The sequence below is a fragment of the Medicago truncatula genome, chromosome 2, assembly GCF_003473485.1.
Source record: "Medicago truncatula cultivar Jemalong A17 chromosome 2, MtrunA17r5.0-ANR, whole genome shotgun sequence".
In the NCBI taxonomy this organism is placed as follows: Eukaryota; Viridiplantae; Streptophyta; class Magnoliopsida; order Fabales; family Fabaceae; genus Medicago; species Medicago truncatula.
The window spans coordinates 47,879,655-47,902,033 of NC_053043.1; the positions used below are offsets into that span (position 1 = coordinate 47,879,655).

The 22,379-nt window shown below is 33.7% G+C and overlaps 2 protein-coding genes across 3 annotated transcripts; one reads left to right on the forward strand and one right to left on the reverse strand.

The window, feature by feature from the left end:
• Positions 1 to 1,655: 1,655 nt before the first annotated feature.
• On the reverse strand, positions 1,656 to 10,781 carry LOC11408921 (calcium-binding and coiled-coil domain-containing protein 2). Of its 2 annotated transcripts, XM_024776776.2 has the most exons (16): positions 10,303 to 10,781; positions 8,092 to 8,208; positions 7,911 to 7,998; positions 7,770 to 7,819; positions 6,493 to 6,582; positions 6,348 to 6,401; positions 6,096 to 6,173; positions 5,947 to 6,015; positions 5,706 to 5,861; positions 5,492 to 5,618; positions 4,977 to 5,014; positions 3,757 to 3,846; positions 3,564 to 3,668; positions 2,708 to 2,857; positions 2,213 to 2,322; positions 1,656 to 2,101 (listed from the first exon to the last, which is right to left on the reverse strand). In XM_024776776.2, exons 2-16 carry the CDS (start codon positions 8,125 to 8,127, stop codon positions 2,026 to 2,028), a joined length of 1,317 nt encoding a protein of 438 aa, XP_024632544.1. In that variant the 5' UTR covers positions 8,128 to 8,208; positions 10,303 to 10,781; the 3' UTR covers positions 1,656 to 2,025. The 2 variants fall into 2 exon arrangements, with proteins under 2 accessions (XP_024632544.1, XP_003597408.1); XM_003597360.4 differs by lacking the exon at positions 10,303 to 10,781 and having other exon boundaries at positions 8,092 to 8,254.
• A 458-nt stretch (positions 10,782 to 11,239) lies between these two features.
• LOC11422670 (uncharacterized) lies at positions 11,240 to 16,107 on the forward strand. The gene is made up of 4 exons (XM_003597362.4): positions 11,240 to 11,882; positions 12,019 to 12,574; positions 13,841 to 13,945; positions 15,452 to 16,107. The coding sequence occupies exons 1-4, from the start codon at positions 11,691 to 11,693 to the stop codon at positions 15,562 to 15,564; spliced, it is 966 nt and encodes a 321-aa protein (XP_003597410.1). The 5' UTR covers positions 11,240 to 11,690; the 3' UTR covers positions 15,565 to 16,107.
• The last annotated feature ends 6,272 nt before the right edge of the window (positions 16,108 to 22,379 follow it).

Sequence of the window (22,379 nt, forward strand, 5' to 3'; positions counted from 1 at the left end):
TGAAGCATGGAAGAAATCAGATTTTAGTTTCATCAAATGTAACTCAGGTTTTATAGCTCTTATATATAGTGCCTCCCAAATCACAATAACACAATATTTCTTGTTCAAAATTTTGCACTCTGAGTTAGGATCCATTGATATTTTGCACCCTCATCCAAACAACAAGATAGTTTTTATTCGCAGACAAGCAGAATCATGTCTGTTCGTTATTATAAAAATTGTTCGGGATTTTTTTTTTACAGATTAGTTAGGAATTTCTTCTTCTCCAATTGGGATCTCATACAATTGTAGGCATCTAACATATATGAGAAACTGGCAGGCAATTGAAATGCATAAATTATTCTATATAATATATAGTTTCAACATAAATAATAACTCCATAGGATAGGACCATTATAATTTAGAAGTAATCATGCTTTATTTATAAGCTTTCACAACAAGGTTGATGAGAAATATTTCATTGTAAACCAAGTGGTAGTAGTAGCTAGGAAAAAAAATAACTTAAACATGTATGATGTACCAGTGCTACCCCCCACCAGATTCACCACCATGACCACTACCATCTTGACTCATTAAAGACACATGAGCTGCAGTCACCGTGGCAGCAGCCACCACTCCTGCGTCATTGCTAGCAATCGTATTGGCTCCATGAACATTGTTGCCGGCACCATCATTAGCATGAGTTGTTGAAACATGCCCTTTATTTTTTTCCTTGTGACTAGGCTTGCCATTGGAGAGTTTCTCTAAATCTTCCACTTCGTTTTCCTTACTCTTGTGGTTTTTCCTTCTAAGGCAGAAACAGATGGTTTTGAATTTCATGGTTGGAGAAAAGTGGCTGAAGGTTAGAGGAAAAGAAGAGAAAATAGGACATGTTGCCAGCTTACATCTTCTCTCTCTTTTATAACAAAACCATGGGTAATAAGCATGATTGATTAGGTCCTATAATTGTTTTATGGTTTTGCTTTTCATAATGGAATAATCATCTGACTAACCGGCATTGATTGATTAGGCCTTTATCCATTTCCTACCAATTATAAAAGTGCATTTGGGTAATCGACTTAATTTAAGCCACTATTGTATAAGTGTTTTTGTATACGTTGTCCTTGCAATCGAGAATGAACATAAAGAATGGAAATAAGCTTATGAAAGAATTTTTTATATAAGTAATTCTGACAAACTATTGTGAAGAGCTTAAAAAATAAGCTAAAGTAGTGTAATCTATTTTCACTAGCTCTTCTAAACACCTACACATTTGTTTAATAACCTAACTATTGCTTTTGAGGTTCTTCTTTTCCTTAGTCCGTCCTAAGATTTTTCTAGAGATTCGACAACTGTTCAGAAAGAGGTAGGTAAAAAAATCTGGTCAATTTCTTAATTCATGTGAACCAGAATAAATAAACACCATGCCACTGAGGATTGGAATCACAAATCATATTTTGATTGAGGACAGTTGGTTATATTTCGAATATACCTGTATATATGTAAAGCATTTAGACAACCCATTAAACACAAGTACACAACAAAAGCTTCACTTTATTATATAGTTTCTTATTATACAAACCAAGATGGTGCAAGGGAAATATGTATCGTCATTGTCATTTAAATTTTTTGTTTTCATTTGAGCACTTTCTGGTATTAAACTAGAGGGTAATTCCTCAAAAATCAAACTACAAAAGACAACTTTGTTATGCACCCTATAACGAGGATACACGTCTTCCAGAAAAAAAGGGTTTCACAATACTTTCGATCTAAGTTTGGTTTATACAAAACTATCATCTAAATATACTTCCCCATTTGATAGTGCATGTTCTTTACATATTAATCATGGTATAAAAATGATACATTTTACAAATTCATGTGTATAACATAGGGTTGCTCATGCTGACCCGTCACAGCCAGTTACTGAAAAACCCTGCTTCATTTTTATAAAATTGATATGAACAATGGTACGAAAAAATCCATTTGTCATCAAATTAGGACTTCACAATCGCAACTAGAGTATCATCATGAAACTGCTCATTGCCATTATCGTACAACCAATGAACTGTCTTGCTTCATTTTTACGAGACCACTTTCAATGTTGCGCAGCACCGGCCTATAACTGCAAAATCGTAGATTACATTAACAAAGGAGCGTCAGATACAATAAACTTATAGACAGAATAAATAAATTATGTGTGTTTGATACAATGAAAAAACAGAGAGGATCTTACAAGCGTGCAAGACCATCATATGCTTGTTTGACTTGTTCAAGTTGTGCAGAGAGCTGCATGACTTCTGCTGACAGTGCCTCTGCTCTGCTCAGTTCCTTCACAAGTTGGCCCTGCCAAGCAATTGAACGGGAGTAGAATAAGGAACGGAAATGGATACAGATGACAAGCTGTCAAAGTTTTGAGAACAGAGGGACCTCAATGAAACACAGTTCCTTGAAGTTTCTTATAGATAAATCAAAAAATTATAGTTTGACAATTTTAGAGTTAACCCAAGAAGAAGACCCAACAAGGGGATATATCATGAATTGACAACAGGAGTCATAAGGTGGTTTGGGGAGAAACATAGGGATTGAAGAGATAAGGAGGCCATGGGTTCAACTCCTCCCTCCAACAAAAATAACAACTGACTACTAACATTGGCCATTTTTAAAAAAAAAAACATGAATTGGCAACAAAGTAGAACAAATACATTATGAGCGGGGAAAGCATAATAACCTTCAGAGATGCCACCTCTCCTGTAGATGTCGAGGAACCAACCTCATGTACCTCGTTCTTAAAGGATTCTGGTAAGCCATTGGCCTGTTCCACTCGTAAATTTTCTAGAATCCCACGCAGCTCTTCATTTTGCTTAAGACACTCCATCACCTGCAGAATCACCAGTCAACACAGTTATATAAAGAAACAAAAAAATTCAGTATGGAACTACTGTGTTTGTCATAATGTATACACCCTAACAAAGATCTCAGCACAGCATAAATATATAAACATTGTCGGCACAAAATTTATCTAACAATCACGCCAGTCTTAGCCAAAATAGAATGCTGGAAAAAATCCACATGCAAGAGAAAACCACCTCTCAGTATAAGGCTCTGCATAAATCGCTTCACCAGTAAGCCATAATAATATAATATATCACTGATATTAATAAAAGCAAAAGGAGGGTGTTATATCAACCAGTGTATTAATTTGTCAAGTGATGCAAGATTTTTTGAACAAACAGGATCTTCATCTCTGGCAAAATACATCATTTAGAACAGTTGTGAACCCAGAATAGATTTCATTTTTAAGAGCCTTTGAACTAAAATTCCCAGATAAATCTACCACATCACTAAATTCTAAGTCAGAATTTGTTCGCTGAATTTCATTTGTCAAAAAATGCAGAGACTCTTGAGCCTTGACCCCGAAAGAAAAATGATAGGAACCAGTATTTTTCTACTAAATAATAAATAGGGAAGAATTTCCCAATTTAGAAGACAAGTCAAATAAAATATTAAACCACGGCTGCATAGATGAGACCTTAAACCAGAAACCATAAATTACATTTAGTCAGAATCCAGATATTGATTGTTACCTGGTTTTCCCATCTCGCTGCTGCTCCAATTGCCTCTTGATATGAACTTGAGAGATTAGAATTTTCCTCAAAAAGCCTCTCTATTTCTGTAGATTGCGAATCAATCTTCCAACAAGATGACAAACCAACCACTCGATCAGATGGAATATACACATAAAAGTACAAAGTAAAATTTTAAATATGAAGAATTTACCTCCATTAGAAGTTTCTGCCTACTGTTTTCCAACCTCTCTACAGCTAACGCCATATCATGCAACTGCTTATCAAGTTTCTGCCTGTCTTCCTGAAATTCAGGAAAAGGGTGACCATTAAACAAAAACATATTAGACAGGAAATGGTGTTGGGGGTAACGACAGGTCATTCGTCACCAGTTGCCAAAACACCCATGATTGATAACAAGAAGACTGCGATTATGCTTGAAAATTATGAATGAAAATAATTCAGACTTGCTTGATATATAAAACACATGGGACGGTTATAAAAGAATGTGCAGCTCATGTACAATCTAGTCCAAAAAAGTTTGGTGACTACTACATCCTTAAAGAAGATTGAAAGAGATCTCCCCCTCAACCATACGATCAGTAAAAATTAGTCTTCCAAGCTGACTTCATTTTGACTCCCCTCCGTGTTATTTTTCACCTACTTAAAGTCTCAAACAAGTTGTAACCTTATGACTAGATGACAGTAAACACAAATACCATCACTAAAAAGCACCTTGATTATTGCACGGTATTTTTTAAATTTTAAAAATATTATAAAAAATATTTAAGAGATAAAATCTAAAATTATAAAGGATGTTCGTAAATGAACTGTAAAAATTGAACTTTTTAAATTACGAAGAAATTTATGAAAATAAATAAATTGAAAAGACTACTATAATTTAATTTACGAGCTACAAATTTATGGTTATTGAAAGCTGTCCAAGAGGTGAGTTTAGTAGCTTAGTGGTTAGAGCTTGACTTTGTAACCTCAACGGACAGAGAACAAATCACCTTAGGAGACAGTTGTAAAATGATCATTGGTGCCACTTTAATAATAATTTCCCCCTTCCACAAAATATTTTAAGAAAATGGTTATTGAAAGTTGATATCGACAACCAAAAATTTACGTGATTATCATTTAAGTATTTAGTACTTCAGAGGATGATCAAAAATAAAAATAATAAAAGGTGAGATGTATTCTTAAAAAAAAAAAAAAGGGTGAGATGTACGATGTAGAATAAGCCATGTGGCGCATTGAAAAGGAGCAGATTAAGAAAAATCTTCACTTTTAAGAGTGAGGACTCAGAGAGATTGATTTGCTAATACCTAACCAATGATTTAAATGAAACAGTAATGTAAATTTCTTGGTATAATTGATCAGCCAACAGAGCCAAATATTGAAAATTCACTAAATGAAAGAAGTTTTCCTCACCATAGTGAATGTCTTCTGAGTTGCTTTATCTGAGACTTCTGCATGAACAAAACCCAGGGTCAATTCCATGTTATAGTGTGCCAATACAACAAGAAGGAATATGAAGTCAAATGCAATGAGAAATGGAACCAGATATTGAGTTCATAAACACCCTTGCTAGAGAAAGGGACTCTAGGTATCAAGAAGATTTCATGGCACAAATCTATAAGTAGATATGAATCTACATTAGTTGAAACCACCAGTTACCGGGGACCACTGCTAGTAAGTATAAGACATGTATTTTTAAGGAGAACACGGTGGTAGTAGTAGTAGTAGTTATAACCATTTACTAGTTTAAAAAGCAGAATGCTTCCACTAAAGAAGAACTGGAATTTGTGGCCATGTCATTTAAGATCAAAGGATGGCATAAAGCATCCAAAAAGAGCCACAACTTACATAACTGATTGCTAGCATGCTTTGTTTCGAAAAGCTATTAGAAATTTAATAGAATGTCCAGAAGGATTTATGAGCAGAACCTGCAGCCTCTCTTGACATGGAGTTTAATTTTTCTTCCAACTCTTGCTTTTCAGACATTAGTGATGCAATGCGGCTTTGCTCTTTAGCTAATTGTTCTTGCCCCTGGTGCCTCATTAGTGACTCACGCTGTAGATTTAAATTGCCATTAGACAAGGAACAAAAAAGGAAATTAAATTAAAGGGGCAAAATTTCGATAACAAAATCATAACTTACCTGTAGTTCCAATTTTAAACCAGCTAACTCATTTTCTAATATTTGAAGATGGTGGTCGGGTGGACCAATAGATGGTATTGTACTAACTGTGTTAGTCATTGATTGTTGCTGAATTGAGTTCAATTCTGCTCGCAATGCTGCTGCATCTTCCTCCGCCTAGAACAAGATAGCCAATAAGATTTTGAGAACAAAAAATGATCTTTCATTTTATAGTTTTTTAGTGAAATAGAAGTTCCCATACACGATATTGCTCCTCTTCAGCCTCCTTAAGACGTTTTTTCAGGGTACGAAGCTGCGCTGAAAGGTCCTCCTGCACCAATGTGTAAGTCACAATAGGTATTGCGAAAGATTAAAAACAAGAGAGGATAAAATTTAGAGTATAATAATTACTCGTGCAACAACTGCAGCATCTTTCTCCATTGCAACATCCCTGAGAGCTTTCCTAAGAGATGGCACCGTATTTTGCTCCTGCACGAATCAAATTGGGCTTACTAACTAAGTGTTTAAACTTTAAACAATTACAATCTCCATATTGTGGAGTGAGAAGTAATTAGGAATGATTAGTAATTACTAACTATGGTGCATCAAATTTGTAACTTAAAACTATAAAACCAAAATTCACTGTCAACCCTTTTTGCTTACCAGTTCATTCAACTGCTTGTGCATTGCACCATTATCAATTTCCATTGTTTGAAGCTGCAACAATACACAAACTACAATCAGCCAACGCATTTGTTTTATGTATGTCAATAAATATAAATGAATAGATAACAATCTGAACCTTCACCTTCGAAGTTATTTTCCTGTTTTCTTCATCCAACTCATTGTTCTTCCTTTGCAGAACTTTTATTTGAGATAATAGGGAACTAACATCTGCCTGTATTAAGAGTATACAGGCAAATAAGTTCAAACTTCATAATATCGCGTCTCTCTAAACAAAATTGTTCAACACAAACTTTAAGCAACAATTCCAACAACAAAAACAAGTTTTATCCCACTAAGTGAGGTCAGCAACATGAATCAAATGATGTCATAATGTTCTATCATATAACTATCCAGCTCATTAAGTCTTCCTCTGCGTCAGGTGATTTGACTATCTTCTTCTAATCTATTCTCCTTACTGGAGAATCTAAGGGTGTGTTTGGATTGAGGGTTTAGAAGGGAAAGGGAGGGGAGGGTTTACTTTTGTACTTTAAATTATGGACAGTATAAAATGTTTTTTTAAAATAAATTAAGTGTGATTGAAGTATTATATGATCATTTATCGTTTCGTTGTTTCAATTTTTTTTTTTGGTGGTGGCCGGGATTCGAACCTCGGACCTTGCATATATTATGCATTGTCCAAATCAACTGAGCTATGCTCACGCTCAATCTATAGCATCTATAAACTCTGTCATTTCTAGCCCTATCCCGACTAGTCTTACCCCACATCCAACGCAACATTCTCATCTTTGCTACGCTTAGACTTCAAGCGACAATTAAAGAGGAGAGTAGACATTACCTGAGAGGAGAGTCTATTTCCGCTCTCAAACTTGTGCTATCATATATCATATCTCTATTCAACTCATTAATCTCTAGATCTTTTTTAATAATTTCTCTTATAATTTTTTCTAAGTCTTCCCCTGCGTCAAGTGATTTGACTATCTCATCTGATCTATTCTCCTTCCTAGAGGATCCAAGGGTTTGTTTGGGAGGGGTTTTTTTTGGAGGGTTGGCTATGGAGTGCTAAGTCTGTATTGTAAAATAAATTTAATATTTAAAAAAATTGAAATAATTGATGATATAATACTTCATTCACACTTAATGTATAGCGTCCGTAACTTACAAGAGAAATGTAGCCCCTCCCCTCCAAAATGCTCCATGCAAACATACCCTAAAGGTCTTCTCTCTACATGATCAAACCACCTAAGTCGAGTTTCCACCATTTTTTCTACAACAAGAGCTACCACGACTCGACTCGACTCTGTCATTTCTAATCCTATCCCGCCTAGTCTTAACACACATTTAATGCAACATTCTCATCTCTGCTAGCAAGCAACAATTAAAAAGGAGAGTAGACGTTACCTGAGAAGAGAGTCTATTTCCGCTCTCGGACTTGTTTATTCCAGCAGTCTCTGAATGAAAATGAAAAACAAAATTGATTTAGGAAACGAAAAAGCGGAAAAGGAAGCATAGATTTATTCGATTCGCAGCGATAATACTGACCGGGGATGCTCGGAACCTGGCTTAGATCTGATCTAGAAGAGGCTTTAACCAATCTATCCTGTGCTCTCTTTTGACGAATTTCATCAAGCTATAAACGCATTGAATCATACAATTCAATTGAAATCAAAAATTGAAGATGAAAGGTGAGAAATGGAAGAGAGATGAAGAAAGAGGAACGTACCGTTCGTCGACCTAGAGATGCATGGCGAGCCTCCATTGTTACCCACGACGGGGGCGGTGATGTTTGTCTGCAAATTCCCTTCGCCGCCCCTTTGGGTTTTTCTACCGATGAAGAAATCTGATGGAGCAAAGTTTTTTTTTTTTTTTTTTTTGGTTTACAAATCAAAGAGTTTTTTTTTTACAAGAAAAGCAAAGAGTTTAGTTGCATGTATTTTGTTAAAATATCTTATCTTAATTAAAATTAAAACACGGTAGAGTTCAGATTATTTTTTCTATGCAAATTTTCTTAAGTAAATAAAACTTGGGAATGATCTAGAAATCTTATCTCAACCGATAAATATCGAAATTGTAAGGTCGGTCGTCGTGATCTGGGTTTAAATTTGGATTTCATAGTTGTGTGTGGGTTTAATTTCAGTGGGATTACCGCTTCATCTAAGACAAAAAAAAAAACTTGGGATGTTTGCGAGCAGTTTGGTTTAATTTTAAGGTTAAAAGTCGTTATAAGTTAGTTTGGTTTAGTTCGAATGACTTTTAATTTAAAATAAAAATATAATCAAACAAAATTAATGGAGTTTGGGTTGATTTAGTGGTTGTTGTTTTTGATGAGACAATTTTTTTGTTTTCTGCAATGTTTCAAATTAAAAAGTTAATACAACTTATTTTCCGTAATGTTTCAAATTTCATCGAACATTATAATTTCATTTTTATCCATAAATGTTCTCATCTAACAAACATATATGGAAAATTAATGCATGTAGGATCAAATAAAAGAACATAAAACATTTTTGAACAAAGAGCAAAGCATAAACTTAACAAAAGAAAAAACATATCATTTTATAGAATATCATCTTGAGTTTTCTATGAGCAGTAAGTAGGCTAGATAAGTTTGATTGGTGATTCTCATAAGCTAATTTTACCAAATCAATTCCTTGACCACTTTTTTCCATTTGAATCTTTAAATCTTTTTTACTTGCTTTTATTTACTTCCGTCTTTTACTTTTACATGTTAAAATCTCGAAATCTTATCTGTTATTTGTCACTTTGAATTTTGAATAAATAGAGTCATGATTTGCAAATACTTAGAACTTATCTACATTAATCTTCGTGGGATCGATACTCTGTGTACTCTCTATTGTTTGTCTTGAAAATAAATACTATTTTCATCGCGTTAGTGGCACATATGAATCAAAAGATTCATTCTCACATAAAAACTATTTTCGGTGATTAACATGCATAAAATAAACGATTCATTATCACATAACATCTATGACTCTATTAGTTATATATAACCCACAGGAAGTTAGGGATAATGAATTGTTTTACAAAAGATATATTGGTGGTGTCATGTATGCAGTCAGGGGCGGAGCCACCACCCGGCGAGCCCGGGCGATACTTTTTTTCATATTTCGCCCAACCCAATAGTCCATTAACCCACTCAAAAATAAATAAAAATTGGGCAAACTCAATATTTTCGCACGTGCGTGCACAATAATTCTTGACTCTATAATTTTTGTCCAGATTCTATAAAATTCCTGGCTCCGCCACGGTATGCAGTTGGTGATATTTTTGATTGACATACAGGTCTTCAAGAAACATATTGCATACATGAAATTGAAGGAAAAATAAAGTTTTTATGACTTATCTAATATTCAAATTTGTTTTTTTTTTCTTTTCAAATTGAAACTTAATGATATGTTGATCGTCTTAGAGACGCAAGATGGATTCTATGCTTAAATTAGTTTTTTCATCGCAAGAGTAAGATATTAAATCCCTAACCATTTGTTGAAGTCTAACTTTACAAAGTAACATATTTTAAATGCCATATTAATCAACGGTAAACAATTTTAGTTCTTGGTGAAACTAAACATGTTTAATTATACTTCAACTTTTAAATTTATGAACGACTATTCTCATCCTTATTTAAAACATTATAAAAATTCCGTCCATGAAAATTTGAAATTTTTTAACATGAAATAAATTAAATATTAAGTTTTTAAAATGCAAAAATTCAAGATAAAAGTAACGGAAATTTGATTTATAAATCCAATTTTGATTTTTTTTCTTGTATTTTACAATGTTCTAAATATGCTTGAAAAATTATTCAAAAATTCAAGTCAACTTAACAATAATTAATTTGTCTATAAGATCTATCTAACTAAACGACAACGTCTTTATTGTTAGATTGAATAAATTCAATCATGTTTGAACAAACCTCACAATTGTGGCATGCGGATCCCCTCCTGCATTATATATCCTGCCATCTCTCCAGCTTACAATCCAACCGCTGATAATTACAAAGAAAAAATTAATAAAAAAAATGTCACTATTGAAGAGAGAGAAAACAAAACATGGGTAAAAATGAGGAAACTGATAGTAAACACCACCCGTTTGCAGCAACAATAAAACATTTTTTCACTGATTCAATTTGATATTATTACATAACAGTGGTTGAAATAAACTCATAAACCCCTTTTACAAGAAATCCCATTTTTTATTCGATTTGAGAGAGAAAGAAATCCCTTCCCTCAGCCTCTTGCTGCCTCTTCGTGAACGTTAACCTTATGTCAGCAACAAGTTTGAAGATGGTGTGTTATTTGCTTTCAATGGGTTGTTTATTTTGAATTTGATATTTGGGAGGCAGAGAATTGGCGGTGATGGTGGAGCGGTGTAAAGGCTTGCAAAGATGGTGCGTGACTGGCTGATCAATAAGTTGATCTGTCCTTTTTATTTATTTATTAATATTTCACTTTTGGGATCTCAAGGATTGATTAATCCAACAACTGATATTAGCGCAGGACAAAGGCAGGAGAGATAAAACGGGAGAGGATCCGGATCCCACAATTGTGTGTGTGATTCATGTGGTTTGTCACTTCGTGTACGAATAAAAAAAAAATGTTATCGATAAATTTGTCAAAAAAAAGTTTGACCAACTTTAATATTTTTTCACTAAAAAAAATAATCCAAAATTATTAATTATTGATATTTAAATTTGAATTTTCCATTATATAATGTAAGGTTATAAATAATTCTTAGAAATAATATAATTCACACCATGCACCCACGAAATGAAATGAATTGCTTAAAGAAATGAAATAAAATAAATTGTTAGGGGTGGTGACTGTTAAGTTGTCTGCATGTTTGAGGGTGCAAGCTGTACCAAGTCCAACAAATAGCAGGTGAGTTGTATTTGTACTATTTGTATAGTCGTTCCGTCCAACTACTAAACCGAACTCTAAGCATAAAAAAAAACTCGCATTTGGACCCACCTTATATCTTCTTAAATACTACTCTCTCTGTCATTTTCCTCCTTAATCCCCTTAAGAAATTAATTACTCTGACTTCAATTTAAGTCTCTTGTTTTAATCCTATGCTTAATTTCTTCATCTGTCCTTGGCGTGTCTTTCTTTCTTAAGTCTCTTTTCCAATTCCAACCCTAAACTGATACATATTGTGTGTTGCAAATCATTATTGGCACCCATAACATAATTATCACTTTGTTTTCATGATCCAATTAAATTAATTGTTTATTATAGTATAGTAGTAGATTGTTCTGCTATAATTGCAAAACTATCTATAGTTACTTTGTTTGTTCCTTTTATCATGGCTGATGATAATAATATGAACCATGATGTTCTCTCACTTAGCAACAACAATCACACCATGGTTCCAACAGACGAAGATTTCATCACCGAGTTAACTCATCAAATGTCTCAATTCATGCTTCAAGAAGAAGATATTGACGACTCATTCGATTTCTCATCTATTGCCTCCCAGAGTCACAATTCCGAACTGGTACCATATGTTTTCCTTACCATCTAAGCTCTTCTTCTTCTTCTTCTTCTTCTTCTTCTTCAGGTTTATTGAATAACTGATGTATCTGACCTATATTATTAACCGTTATGTGGTTTCTTTCTTCCTTTTCGTGTAGTCATGGGATTTAATTAGTTCACCAGATTCAACTCTGTGGTCACCGATGAGTTGTAACCAAGGGAGCTCAGAAGGGTCATCTCTGGATTCATCTCCACCAGCTACACCTTGTTGGAAGACAAAAACCTACGCTAATGTGGTTAAAGGGATTCAGAATAATACTATGAAGCGTAAAGAAACAGGGACTTCTAAACAGAATATTCATGGTTCTGATATTCAAAGTTTCAAGTCCTGCAACGTTGATAGATTTTCATCACACAAAGCATTGATTGAGGAACAAATTAAAGCCATTGAATTAAGGAAAAAACATTACATCAGTGACATCAAGCAACATGCTCTGTCTCCGAAGCAAAATGAGGCCAAAGAAAAAGAGATTCAGAAGCAAGGTAATGGTGGGAACTGTACTCGTCTACCAAGGCTTGCTTCAGTGCAGACCGGTGGTGGAGGAATGATGCAGGCGGTTTTTCTTGGTGGGTCCGGTTCAAGAAATGGGACCGGTGTTTTCTTGCCTCGTGCTGGAACCGTTGTTGCTCCATCAGAATCAACCAAAAAGAAAGGTAACGTGGATTCTGTTCATGTTTTTCACTAGTTGGTAATGGTTGGTTGCTGAATCAAATGGAATGTCTAGTTTTCCACTTTTAATATTCAAATCTTTTTATGATTTTTTGTCTCTAAAATTCCACTCTGTTTCTACTTTCTAGGATTTCTTCCTGTTTGTCTTTTAAGGATATTAGCATGATTTTTTTAATGTGTGTGATGGGCTGTTATTATAATAGTTCATCAAAATTGTAAACACGTCCGTAAGTGCCTCATGTGTTAGTTTTTGTGATAGCTCATAGCTGAATATGTTTCTTACATAATTAATTTAATCCTTAAATGTGTTTTTTTTGTTGATCAAGTTAGTTCATAAAATTACTAACAAATGAAACACTAGAAATATGTTTGCAATTTTACGAGTTTAGTCCTCCAATTTTAAAAACAACAAATATTTTATCCACCTATTTGCTATTGAGGGTGCTTTTTCTATAATGTGATAGGTGAAATCCTAAAGTGGCAACTAGATTGATGAGATGAAAATGAGTTATCCAACTAGATTGATGCTACTGAGGGTGCATTAAATGTAGTAACTTTTATGATATAAGTTAAATGTATGTTCGAGAAAATGAAAGCTAAGTTAAGTAAAAATTCATCTAAATATGTCATGTGATCGACTAAGTTGTCACATAAACATCTCAATTGTTATATTATCAAAATATAACCTCAAAATACACAAGAGTAAAATAAACATTCAAATTGGAGGACCAATATATTAAATTTAGAGATATGAAGATCAAAATTGTGAATCGAAAAATATACAAGACTAAAAAAGTGTTTAAGTAGATTTTTTTTAGAAATATTCTTAATAGTATTATGCTTCATTAAGGTTCACTAATCAATCATCCACATTTAACCTATCTAGCTAGCTTCTTCCTTAAAAAAAACCTATTTAGCTTGCCTTTGTACTGGTTTGCATGTGATCGGATGGTGAGTGGTGACCAAATATATTCTTTATGCATGGTGGTTGAACTTGATTTTTCCCTAATCTATAGTAACATGCTAATGACATTTGAGTTGATGATTTGTTCCTTTCGGTTCTGTTTTATTTTTCATTTAGCAAGAAACATAAAAAAAATTAAGCAGTTAGAGAGTTTGGTGAGCAGAATTGAAGATTCGTTAATGTTTGAGTGAATCTTAAATTAACCATAATTAACTGCCAAAACAATATCAAATTCGTTCACATCTTACATCAAAATTGATTTGTTTTATGCACGTTATATTGTTAGGGAAAGGTTGCTCCACTGTCCTTATACCAGCAAGAGTTGTGCAGGCTTTGCAACTACACTTTGACAAAACGGCTCCCAAAGTTGTTGGCGTCCCTCCACTCCGTGGTACTATTCTTAATTTATTATTGTTAATTAAGCAACAACTTTGATTTGTTGTTTATTTATTGCTATTCTTCATGCCATTTAGTTACTACTACTCTCCTAATAAATAAAAGGAAAATCTTACCCAAAAAAATATTTGGATTAGATAATAATAAGAATCTTTTTCAAGTTACCTGAAAATCTTAGGTTGGAATCCAACTCTAAAAATACATCAATGTTAAATCTTTTTAGGAAGAAATTTTTTACCGTTGTAATCCTACTCTATTCGAGATGTTAGTTTGTGCAGTTATTCATATAGAATACCCGATTTAAATTTTTTAAAAATAAAATAAACTCATGACCATGAATTTGTTGCTTCATCCTTAGCAACATGACATTCAACAAACTTTTAGATGTTTTAGATTGTTTAATAATTTAAATAAAAAGTTCCCTGATATAATAAATAAAACTCCCCACTCTAAAAAAGTATATAAATTCCCATTTAATTATAAGTTTTTATGCCTTACAAGTATATCAAATTTATTTGCTTTATGCTCTAAGTTTGGTCGTATTCAATGTAATCAATCAATTTGAGTGATTATGTTTTTTTTTTTTTTTTTTTTTTTTAAGTTATTTGGGCAATTCCTATGTTTTATACTCTAAGTCTTGTAACACCAAAGTTAAAATACTTTTAAGTTTTGTAACCAAACAAAAATACTCCAAGTTTGCTACTGAGTACTGGCCTTCCTATTTCATCTTCTTATCAATCATAAATATATAAACAATTTCTACATTTGTTTAATTTATTCACTCTATAATTTCCTATCAATTTCTCCTCTGTTTGCTTATACTTAAGTCTTGCGCAATGTTAGATTAATTATAATATATATGTTGATTGTATCAAATGTCATACTCACACACACATCATCTAGTTGTTTATACTTTCATAAATTGGCATACGTCATGTTTTAAAAAAAATAAAATTTGTGAATAAATTGAAACTAGTATATTCCATGAAAGACTTCTACTCCCTCCGTCCCAAATTATATGACGTTTTGGACATTTCACTCATATTAAGAAATGTAATTAATATTGTGTGGAAAAAAGATATTATGATTTGTTTTACAAAATTGTCCTTAATAAATAATATAGGAAAGATAAATGAAAGAATTGAAAGAAGAGAGAGTAATAAATAGTTAAGGTTATAATAGGAAAAGTAACATTAATGTTGCATTGGTATTGTAAAGCGACATATAATTTGGGACAAATTTTTTTCTCTAAAGCGACGGAGGGAGTAGTTAGTACTAATCTCTATGATTAATTTATTCCAATTTTGCTTTTCGATACTGCTGCAATTTATTCCAACGGTCCAAATACTTGGTACTATCAACTAGCAATTTGTCGCCAACTAGTTCTATAGTATTGAACTGACAGTTATTGATTATGAATATAAAACTATCTAATTTGATTTTCATCTATTTTTTGTGAATCAATTTGCTCTATAATATTGTTAATATTTATGATTTGCAGATCTTGTTTTGAACCATAGGGAAGGTATGTTTTCACTTGAGAATCACCAGTCAACAAAAGCAGCAACAGAAGTCCAGAATGATATGATTCTTCCTCAAGAATGGACATATTGAAGTTACTGTAGAGCCACATGCATTTGCAACTAGTCCTATGTTTACACACACATGTGACATCGGTAATAATCTTAATCATCATTATTAATTATAATAATAATGATGGTGATGATGATGATAATTTTGTTTTGGCTAAGCTTTTTACCAAACTAATGAAATAAAGTAAACAAATAAGGAAAATGAATAAGAAACCATAAAAGGAACTCCACGCCAACAAATTAGATCCATGAATATGCATTAGAGAATCTTTTTCATGTCACAATCAGTGTGACAAATATGTATCTTATTTTGTAATTTGCTTCTCCCTTAAGTTGTTTTTTTATATGGACATATATTATGAGTTTGCGTAGCACGGTACTCCTGTCCCAAGTCGTGACAGAGGGATACATAATTAAAAAAAATAAGGAGTGAAGTCTAGCAGTTTCTTGTATTAATTGCTAAGCAAACTAGAGTAGTGACTTTAGAACAAGGATGTATTTTTAAATCCTTTGTAATGATTTAGCTTGAGCAATGAAATAATCTTTGTGTGTTATGATTGACAAACTCATAAATTTGATATAACTAATTTCCGTTGAATAGAATATTAGAATATTTTTTTTTTACAAAGCTAAACAAGCAAAAAAGAAAACGGAAAGCAAAGACAAAAAACTAAGCTCTTGGAAAGAAGGTTTCCATAGCGCCGTTCCTAAGCAGGTCGAGGAGATCTTGAGGGGGGATGAATGGATTAAGAAGTCACCATTTGACGAAGCTCCTAGTTTGGCCATGTAATCGGCACAATGATTTCCTTATGTGAGAGTGTAGTGAATAGTGAAATCATGGGAAGTTATTATATCCTTAATATCCTGAACTAGCACCGCATAGGCGTGGTACTTTGAAAAATCATAGTTGATAAGATTAACGGAGAGCTGATAATCTAATTAGTAGCAAACCAATTCTTCAAAACCGATATCCATTGCTAACTGTAAGCCTTTGTGAATAGCCGTGAGCTCAGCGAGAAGAATACACGTCAAGTCCGAGAGAAAACCGGAAAAGCTGGAGAGGAAAAAGCCTGCATTGTTGCGAATTAAACCCCCAAAACCGGCTCGGGTTGGAGTGCCTAAGCAACTCCCGTCTACGTTAAGAATATCACAATGATGATTGTTGCTGCTATTCCATCTAACCATGCGTTCTGAATATGTGACATCACCGACAGAGAAGCTCGTTTTGATGATTTCAACATAATTCTGAATAAAAAATATTGTTCCGTTCCAACCAAATACACCAACATGTTGATAACGAAAATAAATGTGATACCTTATTCATTTTGCTCCCTTTCCCAATGGAGTTGAACAATGAGAAATTTTCCACCTCCTCATCCCACTAATCCGTCGGATTCCAGCCAAGCCAATTAAAGATAGAACTCCTAATATTTTTCACAATTCGGCAGGAGAAAAATAAATGATTTTGTGTTTTGAAATCATTGAAACAAAACACAACATTGTTGGTGAATATTCCTCAAAACTCCTCTTTACCATAATTCAATTCTTGTTGGAAGCCTTCCATGAAACAATCTCCACCCAAACATGCTAACTTTCGACGAAATAGATGTTTGCCATAGCCTATTGATTGCTGAAACAAGTCTGCTATCAAGAGATACTGCAGTCTGCATACTACATAACTCACAATAGCAACTGCTGACTGAACTGAAAAACACTGTTGCGGGTCTGGTAGCCATTTTAAACGAGCATTCTCGCCTTCAATTACCTCTGCATGTGAAATGCAGGAAAGAAGATCAGCATACATATATGTTTCTGCAGTCTCTTTTGCCATCTATTATTAATCCAAGTTCCCATGTTTCCTATTTTTCCTTTGTCACTTGAAAGCAGAAACAAGTTCCTGTACCTTATTTTGAATGGAATATCACCAAATGTACCTCCAAAAGTGTGTATATTGTAAATTGGGGAATGGAAACAAAATTATGCAGTTTATAATGGAAGCAAACATTCAAAATGACGAAGAAACGAAGATTTATGCACCGAAACACACTCACAGGCGCCCCAAGCATTGTTAATTGCGGGCCAGAAGTGATTTTTGCTACTTTTAAGTGGAAAATCCCGGGTTTTTAGCCCATCTTCAGGTGAAAACTCTCCCTATAAATACAAAGTCTTTCATTCATAATTTTTCATCCAGAACGAAGCGGTTAAAGAGGAAGACAAGCACTATGAGCTTTAAGGGAGAAGTTTCTCTCTCCTCACTCAAAGTCTCTAGAGTATGTTTTATTTCTTTTGTAATTTGTCTTTAGTCATCATTAGTAACTAAATTTTTTTAGGCTAGGGTTCTAAGATGAACCTCAATTTTGTTTGTTGGATATTTATTTAATTTAAAGTCTTGATTCAGTTATTTCTTGATTGCTATTGCGTAAGATTTGTCTCCTATGGAGCATAACCCTGATAACTAGGCACTTAGGAAGGTGACATACCTAATATTGGTGCACAAAATCAGGAAGTAACTAGTTAGTAATTAATGAAACATGTGACTTCATGACTTAACTCAGCTCAGTAACTTCATTCTCCTCGCACCTTGGTAAAATATACGTCTGAGACTACCCGTTTGTAGAACTACCGAGAGGGAGAATGTGCTATGTACTTCTAAGATTCAATACACGAGATAACTCTAAATTTAAGCAACTAATGCCTCTCCCCGATCCTCAGTTCGATCTCCATCAAAAAATTGATCATTCTTTCCAACTCTCCGATCAACATAGAGTGTAATAAGAAAATACGCGTACAATAAGTTGAAATAGATTGAGTCACCGAAAAAATAAAGAATGATTAGTGTTAGAAAATCTATTTTTTGAAGACATCGTTTTGCATTTTAGTTAGTCACTTGATTACAATATAGTATATTTTGTTGGAATATTTTATTAGAGATGACCAAAACCACAAATACAAAAGCCAAATATTAAAAAGCCATTACATGTATTTGTTTGACTCTGATGATAATAAAATCATGGTTTAATTGCATTTTTCCCCCTATAGTTTGTCAATTGTGCGATTTTGCACCCCATTGTTTAAAACGAGCGATTTTGCCCCCTATAGTTTTCCTCCTTTCTGATTTTATGGTTCTCATGACATTTAATGCTGATGTGTCTGTTATTTATCAATTAATGTGTGCCACGTGTGTAATTTTATTTTTTAAAAAATAAAAAAAATGGTATTTTTCAGATTAATTAATAAAAATACTATCATTTTCACGTGCCTCCTTATCTCAAAATCTGAAAAAATATCTTTTTTTATTTTTAAAAAAATGGAATTACACTCGTGGCACGCATTAATTGATAAATAACAGACACATCAACACTAAATATCATGGGAACCATAAAATCAGAAAGAGGGAAAACTATAGGGGGCAAAATCGCTCGTTTTAAACAATGGGGGGCAAAATCGCACAATTGGCAAAATATAGGGGGGAAAAGTGCAATTAAGCCTAAAATCATTGATACAACTATGACATATTATATTCTTCAGAAGAAAAAAAAAACTAAAATATGGTTTTAGTCCCTGTAAATATGCCTCATTTTGGTTTTAGTCCCTGTAAAAAAAAAAATTGTTTTTGGTCTCTGCAAAATTTTTTGTTTTTGAAAATAGTCCCTGACCCCACTTTTGTGATGATTTGCATACGTGACACATTATAACTGAATTAATTTTGTAGTTTTTGGTCCCTGTAAAATATTTTGTTTTTAAAAAAGGTCCCTGCAAAATTTTTTGTTTTTTTTTACAGAGACTTAAACCAAAACGAAGCATATTTGCAGGGACTAAAACCATATTTTAGCCAAAAAAAAAAAAAAAACTATGACATATTATATTATAATAATACAATAAATGTGTACCTTATTTGATACCATAGATCGTTTGGGGCGTTTTTGGATTTGCAATACACTCAAGTTGTGTGTGACTGTGTAAACAATCTATCCCTTAATGATCCCCTATGCATGGTTCATCTCAAGGAAAACCAATACATTCCCTCATTCAATGGAATATCAATAAGGAGAATACCAAAGTCCAATAATAAGTAGTCTTCAAATGCTTTTAATTGATGAGAAAGTAGTACTAATTAACTATCCCCTGCATTGTTATTTCAAAACAAAAAAAAAAACTATCCTCTCCTGCTTGAAGCTTTTTTAGAATATTTACATAGCAAATGAGAGTTTCACTATGCTAAACTTATATATAGTTTGGTATAAAAAACATACAATTTTTTTTTGTATGTGAAGAATCAATGAATGCTTTGTAGCCATTCAATGTTTTCTATGCTAATGATAACATAATAAGTGTGATACTGTTAGTTGAGTTGAAGTGTATTAGCCATTTAATTTTCTACTGCAACTATTTATTTTCAGAGTTCCACTTCAAGCTCTATGTACTAATTATTCTATGTGATATATGTAGTGTTCTTCATCTTTTGTTTAGTTCATTCTCTTCCTTTCTTCAGTTATGTTTTCTTTGTACTATTTTGAGTTTCTTTTCATCTTTATGTTTATGATGAACAAACATATGGTTAAGGGATTTGAGGTCCTTATGGAAACCGAAGTGTTGAATGAAGTAAAAGGTTGTGATTATATATAGTCCCATGTATACATAAAAATTTGTTTAGTATCCCTTTTACTTGATAGCTTTTTCTACTAATCATATGGTTAATGATTGACTCACTTTTTTGCCAAATTCATCTTTGTGACCGTACAAGAGAGGTTGATGGAATTGGTTATATAAATAAAGAGTCATTTAATCATGATGGATTGTCATTTTATAAACATGACTTTTTGGTTTTAATTTATGTGTTTTTCTTGCATTGACCTTACTCCATTTATCTGAATTCATCTCCTATACCTTAATCCATTGTAGCTTTGTAGGTTTCTGTGATTACTTTTTTCATTTCTTTTTTAAGTTAGGCTTTGTTATTTTGATCCTCTAACTTAAATATTTTTCCAACTTATCATGAAACATGGCTTTGACTTCATTGAGAAATGCATCTTTTATCACTAATTGATGACCTTGTTTACGATCATGCAACAATGGAAATGTGATTTGGTATCTTTCTGGCAAGAAGTAGTTGAATCCCGAAAGTAAATCGACATGCCCTTTAAATAGCTTCATCCATATTTTGATGACATCTAATATATCAATCGTTAGATTCATGTAACCGTGTATGACTTGTAGAAACTAATAATATTTTTCCATCTTATCTTGAAACACAACTTTTACTTGTTTCAGAAAAGTTGTTGCATCTTGTCGATTCAGTTTATCATCCGATGGAGGAAGTATGATTTCATAATTCTTTGGCATGATGTTGTTGATTCCCAAAATTAAATGTCTATGGCCTTTAAATAACTCGTGCACTCTTGCTTTGACACCTCCTGGATCAATTCGCCCATCCCTGTAATCACTCGTGACTTCTGCAAATTCAGAATACTTTTCTTGACATGTAGATTTTACTGCATTGTCATACGCACATGCATCATCAAACAAAGCATCGCTTGTGGAGCTATTCATCTTGAATGAATGAGTTGCGATAGCAATGTTGAATCCTAAATTCAGAAGCATCTCCTTTTATACATATAAGACCAAGTTTATAGATTTAACGTTTGTTTAATTTTCTCTTCATGTGAACCGTTTTAGGCTTCCTTCCTCTAAACATGTTCTAAAAAATATGTGTAACATTGCCGCAAATAAAAAGCAAATCACCCATTATTTCTACTTTCCAGCAAAAATTGACTTTCCAGATTTTTCTTTTATATGTAAAGTTTTTTTTTTTTTTGAAACGGCAAATATTATTCATCGACGAGAGGGTGTAAGACACTCCCAAAACTCGCGGAAACAACCGACAGAAATACAACAGTGGCCGAATTTAGGCGGCACACCAAAACTCCCAAACCACTCGAACATGATGCCGGGATATACTACAGGCTAAAAGCCAGCAGCAGCATACCTCTGCGTCCCCAACGAGCACCCCAGGGACCAAACCCAAAGCGAAAACCCAACCACTGCAGAACCTAAACACACCTGCCCCCCAGGAAAACCAAGGCAAAACAGCTGCTGCAGCAGCAAGAAAGGACACAGCAGGCCCCAAAACCCACAGCAAACAACAGACAGCAATCCCCAACTAAAACAGCAGCACCCCATTCCAACAACCGCCAAAGCACGGCAGAAAATAGAAAGAGGAAGAGCACAGGAACAGCCACCCAACTCCCGCCACTAGGCCCTTCGTCGGAGAAGACAATCTACCGGATCCCAACACCACTCGTAAAACAAACACGAGGGAATATTCATCCGCGATAAGCTCCATCTCCAAGATAAAACCTTCACTTCCTCCACTATACAATCCGCATCACACTGAGGCATGCCAAATAAGATAATAACCCTTGCGGACCCTCTTGTTCACCGCCAATTCACTCCAACACTCCCAATGGAAAAAAATGGTTTGGAGGTGTTATAAAGAACCCATTCAACCGCCTCATTAGACGGTCCCACACTATGGTAGCAACTTGACAGTGAAGAAACAAATGTGTTGAAGACTCCTCCGAATTCTCACAAAGGGCACATATGTAAAGTAGTATATCGCATGACTCTTTTCAAATTATGAATTCCATTGCCTAAGAATTCTACGTTTATCCAAAGAGAAGTTATAAATTCCATTGCCCAAGAATTCTACATTTAGAAGAACGCAACTATTGTCAAATTCAAAGGTATGGTAAAATTATCTGTTAACCCCAATAAATCAATCAGTACCAATTACTTCTACAAAGAATCTACGGAAGCATTATCACATTCTAAAAAGCA

Excerpts from the sequence above, each read along its gene's own strand:
- LOC11408921 (XM_024776776.2), bottom strand. The coding sequence starts at position 8,127 with ATGGAGGCTCGCCATGCATCTCTAGGTCGACGAACG. Across the intron at positions 6,174-6,347 it reads ACAAGCAGTTGAATGAACTG|GAGCAAAATACGGTGCCATC; the intron begins GTAAGCAAAAAG and ends TGATTCGTGCAG. Across the intron at positions 3,669-3,756 it reads GGCAGAAACTTCTAATGGAG|ATTGATTCGCAATCTACAGA; the intron begins GTAAATTCTTCA and ends TCTTGTTGGAAG.
- LOC11422670 (XM_003597362.4), top strand. The coding sequence starts at position 11,691 with ATGGCTGATGATAATAATATGAACCATGATGTTCTCTCACTTAGCAAC. Across the intron at positions 12,575-13,840 it reads AGAATCAACCAAAAAGAAAG|GGAAAGGTTGCTCCACTGTC; the intron begins GTAACGTGGATT and ends TTATATTGTTAG. Across the intron at positions 13,946-15,451 it reads TGGCGTCCCTCCACTCCGTG|ATCTTGTTTTGAACCATAGG; the intron begins GTACTATTCTTA and ends TATGATTTGCAG.